General features: G+C 60.6%; 2 protein-coding genes across 3 annotated transcripts; both read right to left on the bottom strand.

Annotated features, from left to right (window-relative positions):
- Positions 1–2,348: 2,348 nt before the first annotated feature.
- SMIM41 (small integral membrane protein 41) lies at positions 2,349–5,490 on the bottom strand (the record flags this gene model as incomplete). Its single annotated transcript, XM_077871903.1, has 2 exons — positions 2,349–2,692; positions 5,196–5,490. A coding segment is annotated over one exon (270 nt), but the record flags the coding sequence as incomplete, so codon positions are not given.
- A 2,257-nt stretch (positions 5,491–7,747) lies between these two features.
- Positions 7,748–14,800, bottom strand: ATG101 (autophagy related 101). 2 transcript variants are annotated; one of them, XM_077869966.1, is made up of 4 exons: positions 14,676–14,800; positions 13,476–13,582; positions 10,655–10,981; positions 7,748–8,451 (listed from the first exon to the last, which is right to left on the bottom strand). In XM_077869966.1, exons 3-4 carry the CDS (start codon positions 10,904–10,906, stop codon positions 8,047–8,049), a joined length of 657 nt encoding a protein of 218 aa, XP_077726092.1. In that variant the 5' UTR covers positions 10,907–10,981; positions 13,476–13,582; positions 14,676–14,800; the 3' UTR covers positions 7,748–8,046. The 2 variants fall into 2 exon arrangements, with proteins under 2 accessions (XP_077726092.1, XP_077726094.1); XM_077869968.1 differs by lacking the exons at positions 13,476–13,582; positions 14,676–14,800 and adding an exon at positions 11,601–11,719.
- Between the last annotated feature and the right edge of the window lie 7,729 nt (positions 14,801–22,529).

Here is a 22,529-nt window from a genome sequence, read left to right on the forward strand (position 1 = left end):
ATGGAGCCTGCTTCTGCCTCCTCCTGTGTGTGTCTCTCTCTCTTTCTCTCTCTCTCATGAATAAATAAATAAATAAAAATTTATTAAAAATTTTTAAAAAATGGGCAGCCCAGGTGGCCCAGTGGTTTGGCCCTGCCTTCCACCCGGGGCGTGATCCTGGAGACCCAGGATCGAGTCCTGCGTCAGGCTCCTTGCAGGGAGCCTGCTTCTCCCTCTGCCTGTGTCTCCACCTCTCTCTCTTTGTCTCTCATGAATAGATAAATAAAATCTTTAAATAAAAAATAAAATAAAAAGGAGGGAATCAAGCCACCAAGGGATGAAGTACGTTGCACAGATCCCACTGCTAGTGAACGTGGTGACAGCTGTGTGATTCCAAGCCCTTGCTCTGACCACTAGACCGCCCTGCCAGAGGCTGACCACAGAGAGTGGACCAAGCCACGGAGGGAGGAGAAATCAAGGCTGCTCATCGTCTGAGACTGGAGTCCTAGCAGGCGGAGGCCAGAGCTACCCCTAGGCTTTTCAGTCACAAGGCCCAATAAATTCCCGCTGCCCAAGCCAACTATCATTTGGGTTTCTGGTAAATTCAGACCAAAAAAGTCCTAACAGATATCACGTCACTTGAGTGGGTGGTAGGCGTCTCCAGGCTCTCAGTGATTCAGGGCAGGAGCCAGATCCTCCCCTCCTGCTTCCCCCTCATCCCTCACATCCAACTAGTGGCCAAAGCCTGAACCCCGAATGTCCCTGGGATCTGTCCCCTTGCTTTCCACCCTAGTCCAGGCCACTACTCCTTTGCCGGGCTGTGATGACGGCCTCCTTCCTGTCCAGTCTGCTCCCGCCCACCAACTTTCCTCCCAATCCCCTGAGATCCAGATCTTACCGCATCCGTTCGCAGCTTGAAACCCTCTAGCCGCCTCATTACCTCCAGGGAAATTCTACTCCGCAGCCACCACCCTCTGGTCTCCGCTCCCTTCACGCTCTGCTCTACCTTCCCTGCTCATAGGGCACCCCCAGCCCCACACCCTCCGCACCTCTGTCCAGAACGCTCTTCTTCCCCTTCTTCACCCCTGTGCATGGCCATTCAGCACACCACCTTCTCCATGGGCAGGTCACTCTCTGCTCTTGGCTCTGTCGATGCTGGGCACTACTTATTTTTTTTTTATAAGATTTTAGTTACAGAGAGACAGAATGGCAGAGACACAGGCAGAGGGAGAAGCAGGCTCCCTGCAGGGAGCCCGATGCGGGACTCGATCCCGATCCCGGGTCTCCAGGATCACACCCTGGGCCGCAGGCGGACGCTCAACCGCTGAGCCACCTGGGTGCCCCACTTACTGTCTATTTTAACTTTAGTTTGGTGAGCAGTGCTCTTTACTGGACTGGGAGTTCCGCAAGGGCAAGGGCAAGGGCTCCGGGTCATTCACCTGCTCACCCTCAGGTCCCAGGGCGTGCCTGGCACAGAGCAGTCAGCCATCCAGTGAACACTCAGGAAAAGATGAAGAACTGAAGTGTTCCCAGGAACAGGGTGGCCAGTTCTACATCTGTTCTCTGGAGATGGGCAGGTCAGGGGCAGGGGGTGCAGGGGGGATGGGCAGGTGAGGGGGTAGAGGAGCCAGGGGGATGGGCAGGTGGGTGGGGAGGCAGAGGGGATGGGCAGGTCAGGGGGAGGGGAGGCAGGGGGGATACCATCCCATGATAATTACCAGGTAGAAAACCTTTTATTGGGACACCGGGTGGCTCAGCAGTTGAGCATCTGCCTTTGGCTCAGGGCATGATCCTAGGGTCCCGGGATCGAGTCCCACGTCGGGCTCCCTGCGTGGAGCCTGCTTCCTTCTGCCTGTGTCTCTCCCTCTCTCTCTGTCTCTCATAAATAAATAAAATATTTTTTAAAAAAGAAAAAAAAACCCTTTTATCTATGGACAAGCGCATTACCCGTTTGATCCTCACAAGGACACTGTTGCCCCCATTTTACAGATGACGGGACGGAGGTTCGGGATGCTTTACAGCCTAGAAGTCGGTCACATGCTCACAAAACCCCCTGTCATCTCAAAGCACCCCGAGTTAGGGCTGCACTGACACCCCGACACAGCGGCGGCAGCGGGTGGGGTTCTCGCCCACACCGGCCACAGGGGGGCAGCCGAGCGCTGGCATGAGCCTCCCGGCCGCCCTGGAGAGACTGGCTCTGGGTGTGAAGGGCAGCAGCCACCCCTAGGAGAGGCCGGGGCAGAGAGGCTGGGCTTGCTCTTTCAGGATCAGCTAGAAACAGTTCAACCTGGACGGTGGGTGGCATTCGTAGGCCGCTGCCACTGATGCCAAGCGTCCAGAGCTGGAAACATAGACTGCGTACCCCGAACTTGCATTACCAACGTATTTAATAACAAGCCACGGGAAGTGATAAGGCATGGCTGAGGGCTGGGGCACCCGGCGTCTGCAAATGGCCAACACTGACCCACAGCCCTCGGCTGGGACAGGTCAGTGGCCTGTCGGACCACAGCAGCCCGGTACCAGAGATGGGACAGGGGCTGCACTCCTGTCCTCGGAGGCCTGCAAGTCGGGGGGCATGGCCAGCATCTGCTGCGCTGGGCATCCAGGATGTATGTCCACCGCGGCGCCCCGGACGTGCAGCGGATGCTCAGGGGGCTCCCCCATTCCTGGAGCGCTGACCTCCCAGGCCCACGTCCACGGGTACAGCAGGAGGCTGAAGGGAGCAAACCAGAGGCAGGGCTGAGTGCAAGGATCCCAGGGGGAGGCCTCCCCACAATCCAGCCTTCTCCCAGGCTCGTCTGCACGGCTCAGGGACCAAAGGTAGCAGGAGTTCCCTGGCACTGCAGGCTGGCGACGGAGCTCTCTGCGAGACAGACCATGCGAGGCTGAGCAAGGCTCGAGAATCTGTAACAGAGAGCCCCCCTCCCCGCCCCGTCTCTGCTGCAAAGGGTGCTGTACCACGTGGGAGCCGAGGAATGCGCTGGATAAATGCCTGACAGCCCTCTCCACCTCATGCCGAAACTCATGGGCCACAGGAGTGCAGGCCAACGGAGCGTGCTGGGGGTCCCGATGCCCAGCCTTGCTCCTTGGCACTCGGGCCACACCCACTCCCCCACCTGTCACTCCAACCTGAGGCCTGAGAGATGGCAAGACAGCAGCACTCGTTCCTCAATTTCCTGAATCTTTTCCCTCCCCACTCAGTCTGACAGCCTTGGCCAGGGTCAGAGTTCCTTAGCAAACATCTCAGTATCTTCCCTCAGGAACACCGAGGTCCCCGGCACAGGCCACGGCTCCGGCTCTCCAAGCGCTGAGCTGAAGGGACAGCAGAGGCAGGAGGTTGGATAAAGAAAGCCTCTGCCTACACCTCCCCCCTCCAGCAGACACATGCCACTAGGGACACAGCCCTTCCTCCACCAGAGCTCTCCATCCCGCTCCCCGCACCCAGACTTGAATCCAAACGTGATCCAGAAGTCATCACCGTCACCTCCCATCCCTCTGCTCTGTCCACTTGGCGTGTCTTCCACAGATACATGTTCCAGCCGACCCTTGGAGCCTGCCCCCAGCCTCAGGATCGTGCTCGAGAGCTGAGCCCAGCCGGCTGGGGAACAGCTGCCAGCAGCTGGAAGGTTGTACCCAGCAATAAAAGGCTATGTAATGAGGCCACTGGGGAAGAAGGGTCGGGAAGGAGGCAGTAACGTGGGGGTTTGGGGTTCCAGCCCCAGAAACCATATGCCGAATGGGGGTGTGCATGTGAAGGTTCCTTCCTTCACGGAGAGAGGATTTTGTATCAGCATCTCGGGGAGTGGTGGGAAACCAAGGAGGACAGAGCAGGAGTAACCGAAGGGGCGGGGGGCTTCTCACTCAGGGATGCTGGCCCCTCCAGCTCCGAATAGGGAGCCCCAGGGTTCAGCTCTCGCGCTGTCATTCACTTGGGCCTGCCACTTCTCTCTGAATGTCCCCATTTGCAAAATGAAGGGTTCACAGTGGATATGGAAATTCCTATAGCCCAGCTGGGGAAGGAGAGGAGAGCACAGGGTGGAGAAGGGGTAGACGAACACCAGGACGGTACCAGGCAAGGGGGCGAATGAGCCCGGATGCAATAAAGAGGGCATTCTCAGCCCTGCTCGGGCACGTAGGAAGGGGAGGTGGCCAGTGTCGCCCAGGTCCAGCTGCTGCCCTTGTGGAGCAGCACGAGGAGTCACACCGCCCCCCCTCACTGCCCTGGCCAGCCCTCTCTCCAAGGGGGTGGCAGTGGCGTCCCTGAGGTGAGAAATCCACAGCTCAGCGAAGCCAGCGCGGCACAACTGCCTGGGATTAGCGCTAAACCCCGGGCTGCTCGGTGCCGGGGTCACACCTCGTCAGCTTCACAGCTGCTCGGCCGCACCCTGTGCGTGCCCTCACCTTCCCCTCACCAGCCTCCCCGGGAGCTGGGAGCTGGGACCTGGCCTCTGCCCTTGGTGAGCAACGGGTCAGAGGCGCCCCCCAAGAAGAGCCCCACAGAAACGTCCCAGGGGCCCACCGGTGTGACGCTGAGCAGAGGAGAGGGACCCAGAGGGCTTCCCTGCCCAAGCGCCGTGGCTCTACCCAAGGTGGCCTTGGCCTGGAACTACCTTGCCTTTAGGCCACCCAGGCCCTTCACTCCAGATGGTTCTTGTCCTTGGAGAGTCAGGGGCGGGAGAGCCAGATGGAGCCAGCGCAGCTGGGAATCCTCAGCGCCAGCCTCCTCCGGCCACGTGCTTCTGAGGCCCCCCGGCTGTCAGCAAGCTTGCCATCCACCACCTTCCCCACAAGGCTCCTCGCTGGGGCCACACCTGCCCCCCTCCACACACGCAGGGTCAGGGGCTGGGGGAGGGGGTCCCCGCCAACCCCTCCCTCCCCCTCCCTCAGAGTCACCCCAGGCCCCTGGCTCTGCCATAAAAACAGGACCCACGCTCCCGCGCCTGCCTCTAAGGGGAGGCCACAGTGAGGAGTCTTACCCAAACCCCCTTCTAGGGACAAGCTTGAAGAAGGGGAGGAGGAGGAGGATGCAGAAGCCAGGGGGCGGGCCGCCGAGTCCCCGTGTCCTGCGCGCCAGGTGGGGCTGGAGCAGAGCCCCACGGGGTAGGTGCGCTCGGAGGGCTGCAGAGGTCACCCGCCCGCCACTCCCTCGGTCCGGCCCACCTGGGGGGCTGCAGGCCCCACCCGCTGCAGGTGCACAGCCCCACCGGCCGGCTCACCTGCGTCGCGCCCGCCGCAAGGGCCCTAGGGGTCGTCCTCGCCTCCGCTGGCGCCGCCGGGCTCGGCCTCGCGGGACGCGCGCCGCTCTCGGGCCAGCGAGGCCGTCAGGCCCTGGGCCCGGAGGAGGAGGCCACCGCCCAGGAACAGGACCCCGCAGAGCACCAGCAGCGACAGCACGCCCAGCACGGCCGCCTGCACGACGCGCGGCCCCTCGGGGGGCTCCAGCGTCCCCCCCGACTGGTTGCAGCAGGAGCTCAGCCAGGTGGCTGGGGCCGCAGCGCCCCCGGGAGCCGTTCATGCTAAGGCGCTGGCTGCCCAGATGTGCGCGGGGAGGGCCAGATGTGCGGGAGCCCAAGCCGGCGGGCGGGCCTCGGCTGCTGCGCAGGGAGGTCCCCAAGGGGGCGGATCCCAGGCCCGTGGCTCCCACCCTGCGCGCAGAGCGCTCTGGCTCCTCCGGTGGGGACTATGGCCCAGGCTCCTTCTTGTCCCGAAGGCCTCCACACCCACGCGTGAGAATCCTGCCCGTGCACCCAACCAGCCAAACCGGGGTCCGGTCCCCAAGGCTTTCCCTGTCCCTTGGCAAAGGAAGTCAAGAGAGCACCTCCCTCAGAACCCTGAAAAAGCCGTTCAGAGTGCTGGAGTGCTGCCCCACTAAGCAAGACACAAGACAAGCAAGGATTTGGGGCGTCCTGGAGCCAAAGGCCCATACTGCCAGGTGGCCCAGGAACAGGAGGCAAAGGAGCAGCCTCCAGGACCTAAGGGGTGCACATCCTTACTCCTCCATCAGTCCTCCTGGGAGCCCCTTGGAGTTGCACAAGCAGGTTAATGCCTCCTTGGGACGGCAGCAAGGGGAGATGGAGGGGAGGGGAACTTCAAGTCCTAATCCCACCCCCCACCCTCACCCCTCATTTCTTTGCTCAGGCCCGAGGTCCAGATGAGAAAGTGGATTTGAGTCACCAGGGTCCTGTTCCCACCTTGAGTAAACCAGTCCCCTACGTCTGGGAGGTCATAATGCCAAAAGGAACGGAAGGTTCCAGTCCTGTCCACCAGGGGCCCTCACTGCCAGGTGGGTGTCCCACCGTGAAGCTGGGGTCGTGCAGGTGGAGCAGAGTCTGGCTGCAGAAAAGTAAGAGTCTCAAAAAGCTGAGATGGAGGGAGACCCTCCTGAAAGGCAGCAACCTTGAGCTCTCTCTTCAAAAACAAGTGATGGCCAACAAACAGCTCTATCAGCCAACCAACCACTCAGGAGGGATTAGCTGATGGCCAGCTTGGAGGAAAAGATGATCCCCAGACTGCAGCAGGCCAGGTAGGGATTACACACCACCAAGACTTGTTGGGAAGTGGCCTTCCCCATCTCCAAAGCCCTGAGAACCTCCTGAGTTCTCCCAATGCCCCAGAGATCAAGGGCAAGACTTCACAAGATCTGTTGTGAACTAGCACAGGGCCTAGGTGGCTTGGAATGGGAGAGATCTGCAGACACTCCTGGCCGTCCCGCTACCTACCTGGCTCCAGGACCACGGGCACGACCCCGCCACCCCCCACCCCATTTAGCCGGGTGGAACTGCCCATATACAGCCAAAAAGTATGATAAATTAGAGAATAAATCAGTAAGAAGACACAAGGAGGAGTTCACGGATTTGGAGTATGCTCGAGTGCAGAAATGAGTGTTACAGCAGTGTCCTAACAACCGGCAAGGCCAGCCTGACCTGGAGGAAGTGTCATCAGACACCCATCTCAAGTGGGCCAATCTCTCTCCAGAGAAGGAAACCCCCAATTAACTGAGCTTTCTGGTGGGGGCGCCTGGGTGGCTCAGTGGTTGGAGGTCTGCCTTCGGCTCAGGTCATGATCCTGGGGTCCTGGGATCGAGTCCCACATCGGGCTCCCGTCAGGCAGCCTGCTTCTCCCTCTGCCTACGTCTCTGCCTCTCTGTGGGTCTCTCATGATACATTAAGAAGAAAATAATTTTATTTTTTTTAAAGATCTTATTTATTTATTCATGAGAGACACAGAGAGAGAGGGAGGCAGAGACACAGGCAGAGGGAGCAGCAGGCTCCATGCAGGGAGCCCGACGTGGGACTCGATCCCGGGACCCCAGGATCACACCCTGGGCTGAAGGCAGACAGATGCTCAACCGCTGAGCCACCTGGGTGTCAAAAAAATTTTTTTTTTCGATGGGCTTTCTGGTGCACATGGGGAGCTGTATGTGTTCTATGAAGGCAGAGGAGATTCTCTCTGAAGCCATCGTCAAACAGGACCAGATAATAAAAGGGCAGGGATGTCACAGCTTCCCGAGGAAGCGAGAAGAAACAGCAATCCTATCCAAAAGTAACAGCTCCAGATGTGTCATCATTCATAGGACTGACCGCAGTGACACCTGGGTGGTTAACACGGGCTTATGTGAATGTCCAACAAGGTACAGAATTGGTCAGCTTTAACCTCTCCCATCCCCCCTTCGTGGTGGAATAATGCCTTAACACACACCCATATCCTCGCAGGTCCGCCACAAAGTGTTGATGTTCCAGGACAGAACACAAGCCAAGGGAGAGACGGCTCAAGCTAAACACATTCTCAACTTTATTCAGCATCCTAGCGAGGGCTCTTCCGTACAGTAGAGGAAGGGAGACCCCCCCAATAGGGCCCTAGAGGGACAGTGAAGCCCAGACTTGACCATTAGCCAAGGTTAGAGGGATGACCAAAGATTGGCCACCGCAGAACAAGGGAGCCAGGGGTGGCCATTCCAAGTCTCCTCAAGGACCTGGAGCAGGTTCCAGAGCCCCAAGGGCCCAACAGTACGATCCCCAGAAGCCCAGGTCTGCAAGCCATCCAGGAGAGCCCATGGCCCCCGTAGGCCTAGAGGGCCAGGGTGTCTTTGATGAGCCTGCGCATGGTGGTGGTGACCGACGTGCCTAGAGCATCAGTAATCTGGAAGGAAATCTTGTAGAGGTAGGGCTGCACATCCCGCAAGCCCGTGTCGAACACGTTGTCCACCTCCGACTGTGTGGGCATCTTGGGCAAGTATTCGTGCCTGTTCATCACCTCCACAATGTTGATGACCTTCTCACAGAGCTTCTCGCCCACCTTCTCCCGGCAGATCTGCCGCTCCTGCTCTGTGGCCAGGGCTACCACGTGCACCTTGACTGTCCACACTTCCCAGGGGATGCATTCGTCGGAGAAAGGCCAGCGAGACTTCTTCTTCTGGTAGAACTCCAGGGACATCTGCCCCAGCCCATCACCCCCAGAGTTGCGCAGCGCGTCCTGGGGAAGGAGGGGTAACAGATGAGCAGGCCAAGGCCTCGGAGAAGCTGGCTCCCTGGGAGCGCCTGCTTCCTACACCCCAGGGAATGAGGCTCTCCTAGCTTTATTTGTCCTTCAGGGAGGCAGGGAATGAGACCTCCAGAGGACAAAGGACTCCTGTGAAGTGACACAGCAAACCGTCGGCCTAAACTCGAGTGCTCCAAGCAAACCAACAAAATCTCTCTCAAGAAAATCGGAAGAGGGGATTAAAGCCTCATGATTCTAGGGGCGCCTGGGCGGCCCAGCGGTTGAGCACCTGCCTTCGGCCCAGGTCTTGACCCCGGGGTCCTGGGATCGAGTCCCACGTCCGGCTCCCTGCATGGAGCCTGCTTCTCCCTCTGCCTGTGTCTCTGCCTCTGTCTCTCTCTCCCCACCTTTCTTTGTGTGTCTCTCAGGAATAAAGAGGTAAAATCTTTAAAAAAAAAATAAAAGCCCCATGATCCTTAACTAGAAAAAAGGAAACTAAGGGGCGCCTGGGTGGCTCAGTCGGTTTAGCATCTACCTTTGGCTCAGGTTATGATCCCAGGGTCCTTGGGATTAAAGCCTGTGGTGGGGAGGGAGCAATCCCTGCTCAACAGAGTCTGCTTCTCTCTATCTCAAATAAATAGGAAGGAAGAGAAGGAGGGAGGGAGGGAAGGAGGGAGAGAGGGAGAGAGGGAGGGAGGGAACCAGGAATAAAAGGGGGAAGGGAGGGCAGCCCAGGTGGCTCAGTGGTTTAGGGCCACCTTCAGCCCAGGGCCTGATCCCGAAGACCCAGGATCCAGTCACAGGTCGGGCTCCCTGCATGGAGCCTGCTTCTCCCTCTGCCTGTGTCTCTGCCTCTCTCTCTCTCTCTCTCTCTCTCTCTCCTGTCTCTTGTGAATAGATAATATCTTAAAAAAAAAAAAAAAAAAAAAAAAAAGAAGGGGGAAGGGAAGAACAGAGCAGACCTGGCTTCTCCGTCTTCTCCTCTGGAAGCAAACGAGAGCACCGCACCCAGTAATTCGGGCTATCCCCTCACTCCAGGGGTGGGGGCCCCATTCCTCCTCCTAGGGCAGCCAGGCCCCTGCAGCGCCTTTCCATGGGAGTTGGGGCCAGCTCGGAGGGTAGAGATGCTTCCCTCAAGTCCTGAACTGTCCACCAAGGAATTAGTTCTCTCCTCTGTGGACAAAGTGAGGCCCCGGACCTCAGCTGGTCCTAACGCCAACCCCCTGGAATGCTAACTGCGGGCCCAGCTGGTTCACGCACTTGCACTTGACCACTTGACGTGCTCGGCTCACCTGACCCTCCTAGTGTCTTCGCCTCTGAGGCAGGTGCCATTATCAGTCCAACCTCACCCAGAGACCCCGAGGCCGGGAGGTGAGGTCACCTGTCCAAGGTCACACACTCGGGCTCCAGCCTCCAGGCTCTTAGCCATCGTACCTACGGGCCTCTTACAAGGCGTCCAGCGGACAGACAGCGACTAGCACGGCCGCCCTTCAAGGACTCGGAGACTCCTGTGAACCTACCCTTTCTGGTCTCCAAGGGACTAGGCGGGGGACCCGGGGCCTGGCAGGGTCCACGTCCCGCCATGAGCACATGCTGCCAGCACCACGTAGGACTCTCCAAACGTTTGGGGAGTGGAGTCAGCCATGAGCTCACAGACGGCACCTTACAAAAATGCCCGCACTCTAGAATTTAAAACAGCCCCTCACGGGAACAGTGCAACCCTGCAACCCTGCATGAAAACCCAATAAAAAATCAGCCTCACACCGCCAGAGGTGACCAGCACCCACAGCAGCTGTGTCCCTCGCACCCTCCTCCAGGCCCACAGGGGCGGGCACATGCAAACCTGTGCCACTCGGCCCACGGGCCACCACAGGGCTGTCACCTGAGCCCAGCAAGCCTCCTGCTCAGGGGATCTCCCGGGGGAGACCCAGATGGCTGAAGGGAAGAGGAGCAGACGGAAGGCCCGGCCCATGGGGGCAACGATCACCGTAGGGTCCCCCACATCACTGCCGCAGGGCCCTCCTGCTCCCCCGCCCTGGCAGGTTGGACCAGCCTCTCCGCCATGCCGCCCACAGCCATCCTCCCCGCAGGGAGCGCTGAACGCCCTGTTCCCTGGGACGGGAGAGCCTGACCTGAGCACCCAGGAAGGCTCGGCTGGCCTGAGGACCCCCTGCCAGCTGCCGGGCCGCACCCCTACCTTGAATTCGCCCACAACCTTGCGCAGGGCACGGTCCAGCTCCTCGGAGGAGACGCGCACGTAGGTGAAGTCGATGAAGTCACAGTCCACATCCTGGGTGCCCACGGTGCCAATGGAGTAGGTGCCCTCCTTCTTGTAGTGGAACTTGCCTGTGCTACGGTGCAGCAGCACTGTGTGCAGCACGGCCAGCATGGCCTCCTCCACCTGCCGCCCCTCCACCGACACCTCCAGCACCTCCGAGCGACAGTTCATCCTGAGGCCAGCAGCCCACACCAGGGCGGGGGACGGGAACCGAGACGGGGAGCTTCACCCCGGCCAGGGGCCACCCTGCAAGAGCAGCCAGGTCAGAGAACTCACACCTTCTCACTGACCCACAGGTTACCTGTCCACTTCCTCCCGGCCCAGCCAGCCTCTGCCTCTGCTGGCCCTTCTCTGCATCCCGACAAGGCCTACTATCGGAAGGCTCGTGGGAGGAGAAGGGGAAGGGAGCTCCAAAGCTACCGGCAAACAACAGCAAAGGCTTGACTTCAGTAGGGCGTCCAGCGCAGCGGACGGCAAACGGTCCCCGTGCAGCAGCCGTCAGGCACTGGCCGTTCGAGGCAAGCAGGGCCCCTGCCCCTGAGAAGCCGCAGCGCTAGAGTGAGGCAGGTAATGTTACCTGAGCGGCCAGAGCACAAGGCGGGAGGACAAGGAAAAGGAAGCCTGGAGCCTGACTGCCTGGGCCTTGGATGACCGGGTTAAGGCATCCGGACCCTGCTGAGGGCGGTGGAGGGTCAATGCCCTGCTGTGCCAAGATCAGATCTGCGTGTCAGAAAGTTAACTCAGGACACAAGGCGAAGGATGGCTCTCAACTATTTTGCGGCCAGAAACTGCTTGGAGAAATCAGTAAAAACTATGAAGACAGGGCTCTAACACCTGACTGACACGCACACACCCCAAATCTCACCCGGTGCCAGGGCCAGCCACAGCCTCCAGGATAAAAACTTTTAGATTTAAGGCAGAAGGGCTGGGCAAGAAGAGGTCCAGCTGGAAGCCGCATCAGGAGGGAGTTACAGACGCAGCGCCGTGGGACGCGGGGCAGTGAAGTGCAGAGTGGGGGGGGGGGGTTCATGTCCAACGGTCCCGGGTGGAACCCCAGCTCCTCTGTACCTAGCTCTGTGACCTCACGAAAATCACTCACCCTCTCTACGTGTGCTTTACCTGTAAATACAGATTCTTGTGGGGATCAAATAAAATCACGTATATAAAACACACCAGAACAGTGGTTAAGAACAGTGACTCTAAAGCTAAATGGCCCGGCTCTGCCACTGGCTCACTGTGTGATCTTGGACAGGCTACTTAACTCCCATGTGCCTCAGTTTCCCAAATCTATATACACGGGATCTATAAAAGCTACCCTGAAAGGACTGTCCCAGGGATTAGCCCCTGCAAAGCAGTTTTAAAGCAGTACCTGGCAAGTAGGAAACACTAAGTATCCTCCGCCACTATAATTCGTTACGATCACGGTGGCCGAGAGGACACAGGCTATGACACAGAACTGGTGGGCCGAGGGCGAAGGCCAGAACACACCTGAGAACCAGGCCTTGGTAAACAACTGAATATGAGCCCCAAAGGAGGAGGAAAACAGTCGAATTTCTTGCCGAGTGTTCAGCTTACAAACCTGCCCTGACAGGGAGCTCACCACCCGTCCCAGCGCACTGTCCCATTCTGAGACCGCTCTGCTCAGCCATTCCTTGTACAGGAGGAAGCCACCCGCAGCGCTTCACACGGCTGGCCGTAGTTTTTTTTTTTTTTTTCTTTTTTTTATTTATGATAGTCACACAGAGAGAGAGAGAGAGAGAGAGGCAGAGACATAGGCAGAGGGAGGAGCAGGCTCCATGCACCGGGAGCCCGATGTGGGATTTGATCCCGGGTCTCCAGGATCGTGCCCTGGGCCAAAGGCAGGTGCTAAACCGCTGCGCCACCCAGGGATCCCCTGGCCGTAGTTTTGATTCGAGGAGCCACACAGAGTAAGGTTCACCCCCTTTCCACTAATGGGCCTTTCAGGTACCTGGACCATCACCGCCCACTCCTACCACAGGGTAGAGGTCCCCGGGCCCCACACCCTCGCCAGCTGGCCGCTGGCCGCCACATCTTATCTGGCAGCTTCCTCCAAGTGTACTTCAGCTCGTCTCAATCTCCACTCAACAGCGGTGCTCAGCAGTGACCACGAGGCAGCCTCCACACGGCCCCGAGGTCCAGCTGGCTCTGCCTCCCGCCCGGTACCGGCCCGGGCCTCCCTGTCCCGGCAGTCCTCTCGTCACCTCTCTTCACCGCGTGCTCCCGTCCTGGCCCTCCCACTAGACAGACACATCCTCCAGGGCGAGGACTGGACCCTACTCATCCCTGGGAGCCGGTGCCTGGGACCTAGTACAAAGCATCGGCTTGATGACTCAGCGTGACCCAGAGGCTCCAGGTCCTCCAGGGGCTGCTGGGCTGGTATGGCCGGTGCTCGGGACTCCTGCTCTCCTGCTCACTTCTGCCCTCTAGTAAGATTTCCCTAAACAGGCCCCCCCCCAGCGAGGCTCCCAGCCCTGGCCCAGCTGCCCCTGCTTCCGGTGTCCCCCACAAACCTTCACCCAGGCCACTTACTTCGGCCCCTCGCCCTGGGCCTTCCCCCATTCTCACACCTCCTCCAGGAAGTCGGCACTGACCGACCCCACCAACCCCGCAGCAAACCACCCCTGGCCTGAGCTCGTGCGGCCCCTCCCCCCACCCCCACCGCCAGGCCAGGTGGAGCACAGGGCCAGGCTGCAGCCAGCGCAGCCCCACGCCCACTTACCCGAACAGGCCGAGCGCGGGTCCCTCCGGCGCGGACCAGGTCCCGGCTGCTCCCCGCGCGCAGGTGTCCCCTCGGCAGGTGCGCCCCGACTGAGCGCAGGGGGTGGCCTAGGAGCAAACACAGAAGGCTCGGCGTCGGCGTCGGACGCGGGGCGGGGGCCGCAGGGAGGGCCGCGGGCGCAGGGAGGGCCTTGCGCGGGTCCCCTGGCTCCCTCCAACGGGGAGGGGGGGAGGGATGCCCGGGGAGCGCCCGCGAGCCGCGCAGGGAAGGGGGCAGGGGGCGGACGGCAGGAGCTGCACCCACCCTCCGCCCTCGGGAGGCTCCCTCCGGCCCCCTCGCCCCCCCCCCCGCCCCCGGGGCTCCCGGCGGGAGCGCGACCACAGCCCCCGCCGGCCCCCCCCCGCCCCCCGGCGGCTCCCTCCCCGCCCCCCCGCCCCTCGGCAGCTGCCCCCCCCGCCCCTCCCCGACCCCCGCTCCCCTGCACCCCAGCGGCTCCCCCCGCCCCCCCGCCTCTTCCCTGCCCCTCCGGCCCCCTCCCCGATCCCCCCTGCTCCCGGCGGCTCCCCCCGCCCCTCCCCTGCCTCTTCCCCGCTCACCCCTGTCCCCCGCCCCTCGGCAGCTGCCCCCCCCGCTCCCCAGCCCCTCCCCGACCCCCCGCTCCCCTGCTCCCCGGCGGCTCCCCACCCCGCCCCTCCCCGCCCCCTGGCGGCTCCCCCCGCCCCCCCGCCTCTTCCCCGCTTCCCCCTGGCTCCTCCCCACCCCTCCCCTGCCCCCCCGGCCCCTTCCCCGCTCCCCCTGCTCCCCGGAGGCTCCCCCCCGCCCCTCCCCTGTCCCCCGGCCCCTACCCGCTCACCCCTGTCCCCGGCCCCTTCCCCGCTCCCCCCTGCTCCCCCCCGGCTCCTCCCCGCCCCTCCCCTGCCCCCCCCGGCCCCCTCCCCGCCCCTCCCCTGCCCCCCGGCCCCTTCCCCGCTCACCCCTGTCCCCCGCCCCCCCCCGCTCCCCGGCGGCTCCCCCCGCCCCTCCCCTGCCCCCCCGGCTCCTTCCCCGCTCACCCCTGTCCCCCGCTCCCCCCCCCGCTCCCCGGAGGCTCCCCCCGCCCCTCCCCCGCCCCCCGGCCCCCCCCGCCCCCGGGGCCCCCGGCAGGTGCGCGATCACCGCCCGGCCCGGCCGCGCGCACGGCCCTCCCGAGTCGCGGGTCACCTGCCGGCCGCGGGGCCTCGGCGGGGACGGGACGGCGGGGCGGACGGGCCCACTCCCCGCCGCGAGCTCCTCGGGCGCCGCCGGGCCCGCACTTCCGCCATAGAGACGAGGCGGGAGGCGGGAGGCGGGAGGCGGGAGGCGGGCCGGGCCGGGCCGCGGGCTCTCGGTCGCCCCCCGAGGCCGAGCGGAGTCATCGGCGCGGAGCCCTCGGGCCGTCGGAGGCGGGCGGGAGGCGGGCGCTGGAGGCACCGCCAGGCCTCGGCTTGCGCAGTGCGCGGAGCAGCCTCCCGGCCCGGGGCGCCGGCGAGAGGAGCGCCCGGCGGGCTGCCGCGGCCCACCTGGGGACAGCCCCCAGGGCGCCTCACTCCGCCGTTGCCCCCCACCCGTGGGAGCCTCCTGACGTCACTCACCCTTTCCGATGTTCTCCTCTATGAATGGGGCGCTGTTGTGAGGCTCACGAGAGAGAATTCCCACCAGAGGTCTTTGCGGAATGTAAAGCCCTACACGAATGAGTGCATTTTTAGTGCCGCGTCCCTTCTGCTTTTCCGCCCAGATGGCAACCGGGGCAGGCCGAGGTTTACCCCTTGTTTTCTGAGCGCCCCCAGAACCCCGCAAGCCCCACCCCACACACAGCCGAGTTACTCGAGGACCAAGATGCTCCTTTTCCTAACACACACCTTCTCTCTCAACATAACAATAGGTACCATTCGTGGAGCGCAAGGTAAAGAGCAGGATTCTAAGCGCTTTATGCATATGAATTGATTCAAACCTGGGGGCGCCCGGGTGGCCCAGCGGGTGAGCATCTGCCTTTGGCTCAGGTCATGACCCCAGGGTCCTGGGATTCAGTCCCACAGCAGGTTCCCCCCAGGGAGCCTGCTTCTCCCTCTGCCTGTGTCTCTGCCTCCCTCTCTGTGTCCCTCATGGATAAATAAATAAAATCTTTTTCAAAAAATTTAAGCCTGATAACGATCGATACTAGAAGGCAGATAAAGAAACTGACGCCGCAGGCACCTGGGTGGCTCAGGTCATGATCCCAGGGTCTTGGGATTAGCCTGGTGTGGGACTCTCTGGTCAGCAGGGAGTCTCCTTTCCCTCTCCCTCTCCCCCCCACTTCACCCCACTCATGCTGGCTCTCTCTTTCTCTCTCTCTCTCTGAAACAAGAAAGAAAGAAAGAAAGAAAGAAAGAAAGAAAGAAAGAAAGAAAGAAAGAAAGAAAGAAAGAAGGAAGGAAGGAAGGAAGGAAGGAAGGAAGGAAGGAAGGAAGGAGAAAGAAAGAAAAAGAAAAGAAAGAAAAGAAACAGACACTGATGCTGGGAGAGGTTAAATAACTTGCCCAAGGTCACCCAGTAAGTAGCAGAGCCTGGGGTTCAAATGCAGGATTCCATACCACTACAGGGGGTTTCTTTATGGTTCCTCCACCCTGATCCTCCCCACGCACCACCGTTCTCCGGTGCACCCCACTCCAAAGCCTGCTCTCTAGTGGGAAAATGCCTTGATCAGTTTAGTGTTTGTTGTTTTCTACGATGTCTGATTTGAAGCTACGGGACGTCACTGAGTGCAGAGTCCAGAATGAATGAAGGATTACATTTTGATCGTCAGATGTACAGTGGGGTCTCCAGCACCAGTGCCAGCTGGCTCCAGCACACCAGTGTCACCCACCCACCCTTTAGGCTTCCCCTCTCCCACCAGTTTTTCTTTTTTTTTTTTTTTCAATTAAAGATTTTATTTATTTGTTTGTTTTAGAGAAAGGGGGAAGAGAGAGAGTTTGATGCAGGGAGGAGCAGGGGAGAGGGAAAGGGGATCTCAAGCAGACTCTGAGTTGAGCACGGAGCCAGTCACAGGGCTCAGTCTCACGACGCTGGGATCATGACCTGAGTCAAAAATCAAGAGTTTTGACACTTTAACCGATTGAGCTACCCAGACACCCTCCCACCAGGTTTGTTTTTCTTGTTTTTTTTTTTAATTATTTTTGAAGACTTTATTTATTTGAGAGAGAGAGTGTGTGCACACAAGTGGGAGGAGGGGCAGAGGGAGAGGGAGAAGCAGGCTCCCCACTGAGCAGGGAGGGTGTCAGGAGGCTTGATCCCCAGGTCCACCAGGTTTGTTTTTGTTTTTGTTTTTGTTTTTGTTTTTGTTTTTGTTTTTAAATCCCACCAGGTTTTCTAAACCACCACACCACTCCTTTTCTGGCTGACCCTTCCCCCTCCTCATCAGTTCCCTACCCACCCTCCTCCTCCTCCTCCTCCTCCTCCTCCTCCTCCTCCTCCTCTCCGCAGTTGGGTCCCTGTGCAGCCTCGGTCTCTGGTTTGTCTCCATCCCAGGTGCAGCTACCTGTCCCCTGGCAGCCTCAGGGTAACCCCAGCCTCAGGAGTGAGAGAGCTGCCTACCTTACAGACCAGCAGCCTCCTCGGGCTGCACCTGGACTTAACCAGGAGGAATCAGCATAAAATGCTGAGAGGAGAGAAGTGTATGAGGAGCCAAAAAAGGGGGGCCCAAGGAGGTGAGAACCAGCCCTGGGTGGGCGAGGGGATCAGTGAAGGGAGTGGCTGAGCTCTCCTCTACCCTTGACACCCTACACCCCTTGGAGGCCACTATCCTGACTTCATCATTGCTCCCCAGCCCTGAGCCTGAGGCACACCACCAGCACTTTGAATCCACTATCATGCTGATTTCTCCATCTACCTTTGAAGGTAAGTACAATCCCCCCTCCCCCAATTTACAGATAATGAAGCTGAGGCTCAGTGATATGTAGTGACTTACTTTGATGGCTAATTTTTTTAAAGACTTTATTTATTTATTCATGAGAAAGAGAGAGAGAGAGGCAGAGACACAGGCAGAGGGAGAAGGAGGCTCCATGCAGGGAGCCCGACGTGGGACTCAATCCCGGGTCTCCAGGATCAGGCCCTGGGCCGAAGGTGGCTCTAAACCACTGAGCCACCGGGGCTGCCCCAGACACTTGATCAAACATTATTCTGGGTGTGTCTGTGGGGGCATTTTCTGAATGAGATCAACATTTGAATCTGGTAGCCTTGAGTAGAGCAGACCTCTGCCTCACTTAATGAAGGTGGGCCCCGTCCAATCAGTTGAAGGCCCGGCTAGCATAAAAGGGCTCAGCCTGCCACAGCTAAGGAGAACTCCTGACTGCTTTCAAGGTGGGACATTAGTTTGTTTGCTTGTTTGCTTGTTTCCTGCAATACCTGCCCTGCCTGGGGCTCCCGCTTGCCGACTGCAGATCTGGGGCCTTGTCAGCCTCCATAACCACATGCGCCAATTCCTCATAATAAATCTCCTACAGATATACATCCTATTAGTTCCCTTTCCCTGTAGAACCCTGACTAACACACTTGCCAAGGCCACATGCTCCTCTGTCCTCATTCCACCCACTCTTGTCCCTCCTCCAAAACTCACTGTGTCCCTGGAGACTTTTCTGCCTGAGGCTGAGGCTAAGCCCTCTCACCTTGCTTGTCTCCCGCCAGATGCTGGCCAGTCCTTGCCTCCTCTTACTTCCCCAGATCCTTGCAGGGCAGCTCTCACTGCAGCTCAGACCTTGCGTCCTATGTCCGTGTGGGTGGTTCTGTCATGGAGGAAGGGTCCAAAAAGAGAGACCATGTGGCGTGAATTATCCCACCCCATGCCACTCTCTTCATGATCAAGATATAATCTTTTTTCCATTGTTTTTAGAGATTTTACTTTTAAGAAAACTCTGCACCCCACATCGGGCTTGAACTCACCACCTGAGTTTAAGGGTCTCATGCTCTAGGGACTGAGCCAGCCCGGTGCCCCTCAAGATGTAATCACTTGTTCATTCACTTGTTCATTCATTCATTCATTCATTCATTCATTCATTCATTCACTCATGCCAAGCATATGTAACTATCCGCACGCTACACCGTGTCATACCAAGGAGGACAACGTGGCCCTCTGGAAGCTCAAAGTCTTGCAAAGGAAATGGGTCAGGGGGCTGCACCTGCGCAGGAGAACACAAGACCTGATGTGAAAGAAATGGCAGCAGGCTTTACGGGGACAGGAAGGGGCGAGGGTGGAGACTGCTGCCGTACACTGAGAATGAAGAAGGGGCCCGAGCCCTACTTTCAGCAAGGTGAGGGGTGACTGGCCCCCAGAAGACTGAGATGGCTGCAGAGGGCACAGGATGGGACGTGAGGGGATGCGCAGGGAGGGCGAGTGGTTCCAGAAAGGAGTGGAGCTACAGGGAATTATTCTGGGGGCAGGGGGAGGGGTGCTGCTTCCTGGAGAAGGAAAAGGCTTGGGGGAGACTTCTCGCTGAGAGCTCAGGCTGGAAACCGAGGCTCTCGAGGCAAGGGAGGCGAACACGGAGAGCCCAGCGCCCCGGCCAGCCAGGCGGCCGGGCCGGCGGCGAAGGCCTGTGCAGGGACCTTGAAGGCCAACCCAGGACCTTGGGAGTAGGCAGCTGGCTGTGCGCGGTGACTGTGGCCTTGGACGGCCCCACCCCATCCTAGCCTGTGCCCAGGGGAGAGCTGAGCCCCGAAGCTGGCCCTGCAGGCCACCCCCAGTCGCTCCGGAGCTGACCCTAGTGGCGTCACGGGGAGTGACTCAAGCCCCAGCAACAACAATGAGTGGGGCTGACGTCAGGCTGGGGGCTCCTGACGGTGCCTCGCCTGGCCCGGCAGCCAGCACCCTGTCTGCTGACCCTCTAACCCTGGCCAGGCTGCCGGGCCAAGGAGAGTCGGCCGTCGCCTTCTGACATGTGTCCCCCTCCCCCGCTGGGGTCCCCGGGCAGGGGCTCCCCCATCCCCCCCAGCACCCGTCCTCCGAGGCAGAGGAAGTGGCTGGGCTTCCGACGGGGGTGGCAGAGAGCGTGAGAAAGAGGCGCCTCCCAGCCCCGACCTCCGCAGGCAGCCTCTGGACCCGGCCCACGCTGCCTTCTCTCCTGGGGGAGGTGGGCCCGTGTCCTTCGGTGCTGGGGACGGTGGCGACGGGTGGCAGCTACTCGCTCTGGGGAGGTGCGTGTGTTTGTCTCCCTGGCCAAGTCGGGGGTGGGATGGGGGCTAGTTTCTGTTTGGGTCCCCAGGGGTCGGGGGTCCGTCGTCTCACTGTCCTGCAAGGTCTGTGCACCAGTTCCTTTGGGAGCCGTGTATCTGTTCCCTGGGCCAGAGGATTCTCTGTGACTGTCCTTGCAAAGGGAGAGGGTATCCCCCCACCCCAGTAAGGGGTTCTCTCCATGTACCCCTGGTCTCTTGTGAGGTTGAGGGCATCTGTCTATCCTCTTAGTGCCCCAGTTCCCAGATTAGGGTCCAGGTCTCCAAGGCCTGGCTGGGTGGGGGCCTGGTCCCTGCGATGTGCCCGACGAGGAGGGCAGTGACAGTCAGCCTCCCGGCCGCCCGGCTTGCAGCTGGGCACCGCTCCCTGCTAACACAGCACGTGCCAGGGCGGCCCCCCTACACCCCCCTGCCCCGGCACCCAACTCCCGGCCCGGCTGCCACCCCCAGTCCCCGCGGCCATGCCTGGGTAGGGGCTGGACGGTGCCAGGGCCTGGGTCAGACCTTGAGGAGACCTCAGGTGCCCACCCCAATCCCTGGCCTGGCAGGGTCAGGGCCCAGCAGGAGGCCAGGGGGAGCCAGGACGGTAGGAAGAAGACAGAGCACAGGCCTGTGGTGGGGGAAAGGGGGCAGGAGCCAAGGCCAAAGGCTCCAGGGCCCCATGGTCCTCAGGCCAGCTCGGAGCCTAGCTGGGGACCCTGGGATGGGCCTCCTGCCCTCAGCACGTCCCTGGCTGCGTGCGGAAGGCAGTATTGGGGGAGTAGGGGGGGTTTGCTCAGCCTCGCGCTAACTCCTTCCTGCCCTCACAGCTGGAGGCTGGCGGCTTCGAGGTCCCCGGGCCAGCCTGGACGGCCCCCAGCAGCCCCAGCCGGGAGTGACCCAAAGGGACAGGGCACGGCCGGAGCCTGAGCCGGGAGCAGGGGCGCGCGGGGGTTGGCGCCGGGCTGTGTCCTCCCGGGGGGCGGCCGGAAGCTCAGCCCTCAGCCCCATCTTCTGAGGACCTTGGGAGGAGGCCCCGCCGTTCTGGGGTTTCGGTTCAGATTCAAGCGAGAACCCCGGGACACCCCAGGCCTGGCTGTCGTGGCAGGAGGGCCCCGGCCCTGCCCACGCCGCATGGAGCAGGCCGCCCAGGGCCCAGCGCGGGGCACCACACCGCGGCTCAGGTCCGGGCCGTGCCGTGACCTTCAGGGCCTCCCTGAGGCCGACCTTCGCCGGCTCCCTCCTAAACCAAGTGTCCCCGTGGCCAGAGCCCAGGCCCCAGAGGAGGGCACCAGACAGACTCCGGGGTGCAGAGCGCCCACTCGGATCCTAGGCCTCAGAGCCACCCCAGCCCGTCACAGTGGCACCTCGGGCCTGGGGAGGGGGCCAGGGCCTCTGGGCACAGGGCCCAGCGTGGGTGGGGTGGGGGGGGACAGGGAGGCAGGCTTCCTGGGTCTCCATGTGAGGACAAACAGCAGGCTTTGAGGCCTTGGAAAATCCCGCCTGGGATTCCAGGCCCTGCCGGCGTCACTGCCTTTTGACTATTGTCCCCGTCGGAAACGGGCCCAGCCCCCGGCTAGCCGGGACAGAGCAGCCATTGTGAGGCCCCACCAGGCTCAATGCCCCCTTGTTCGCCCTCCCAGCCCCTAGCAAGACTCGGGGGCCAGTTCTTCCAGTTGCTCAGTGGAAAGAAAGGGCCTGCCTCGGGGCTCGGCCCTAGGGCGGGGCAGGGTGGGGCAGGGCGGGGCTGGGGAAATCAGCCTCCCACCCTGTACCCCAGTGGCCGAGTCCTGGAGAGGAGCCACCGTGGGATGGATGGAGCGAGCGCCTTCCATTTACGAGGCCTGGGCAGGGAGGCCTAGTGGTTAGGTCGTTAGACACACCCTGCTCCGCCACTTAGAAGGCGAGTGACCTTGGGAAAGTCATTTCCTTTCTCCTCTTTTGTAAAAGCAACAGCTATGATTTATCCCGTGTTTGCTCCCCACCAGGCGCTGTCTGAAACACTTGGTCACTGTAGCAACTCTACGCGATAGATACAGTTGTTTCCCCATTCACACAGGGAGATGCTAACTTAGCCAAAATTCCACAGCTAGAAGGAGCTCTGGAACCAAGACTTAGAGCCAGGTAGTCCAGCTCCAGGGGTCTTGCTCTCTGCTACTCGGCTCTGCTCCCTGTCCATGCGGTGGAGATAACCACACTCAACTCATAGGGTGGTAGTGAGGGTGCAAAATGACAAATATCATGTGAAAAGAACTTGGTGGGTGATGGAACCTCGTAGGTGGTGGTGATTATCATCACTACGGGCATAGATACCCATATGGACCAAGATTCTCCACGGCCCGCCCCTGCCCCTGCCCCAGCTCCTGCCCCTGCCCATCCTCTGCCCTGTGCTCCGCATCTATCTTTGCTGAAGTCGAGGGTATGGAAGAGAGTGACCCAAAGGGACAGGACTCCATCCAATCCCACAGCTGGTGGGAGATTTCCCAGCAATCTCTGCTCCTAACCAGAGGACTGCCACCACACCCACCTCCCCAGTGAGCGGATGGGGAAATCAAGACTCAGGGAGGAAGAGGGGCTTCTCAGAGAGCAGCATGGAGCTGGAGGCAGGGCAGAGAATAGAAGCAGATCTAACTGACCCCTGCCTGCCTCGGACGTTGCCAAGTATGGGCTTTGACAGAGGCTCATTCGGGGACTCTGGCTGGGGGTGCCGGGGACACATGCTGGAGGTGGTGGCCACCGTGCGTGGGGCCCAGGGCTCCCCACCCCAACCACATGGAGACCCTTGACAAGGCCTGGGGCTGCACTGACTTCCTAGCATTCAAGCGAGGGCATGTGGTCGAGAGCTCCCGGGGCTGT

The sequence above is a fragment of the Canis aureus genome, chromosome 25 (genome assembly GCF_053574225.1).
Source record: "Canis aureus isolate CA01 chromosome 25, VMU_Caureus_v.1.0, whole genome shotgun sequence".
NCBI classification, from domain to species: Eukaryota; Metazoa; Chordata; class Mammalia; order Carnivora; family Canidae; genus Canis; species Canis aureus.

Bases quoted from the DNA above. Each gene is read 5' to 3' on its own strand.
- ATG101 (XM_077869966.1), bottom strand. From the start codon at position 10,906: ATGAACTGTCGCTCGGAGGTGCTGGAGGTGTCGGTGGAGGGGCGGCAG. The intron at 8,452-10,654 runs GTAGGGGTGCGG...CTCCTTCCCCAG, and splicing joins AGGTTGTGGGCGAATTCAAG to GACGCGCTGCGCAACTCTGG.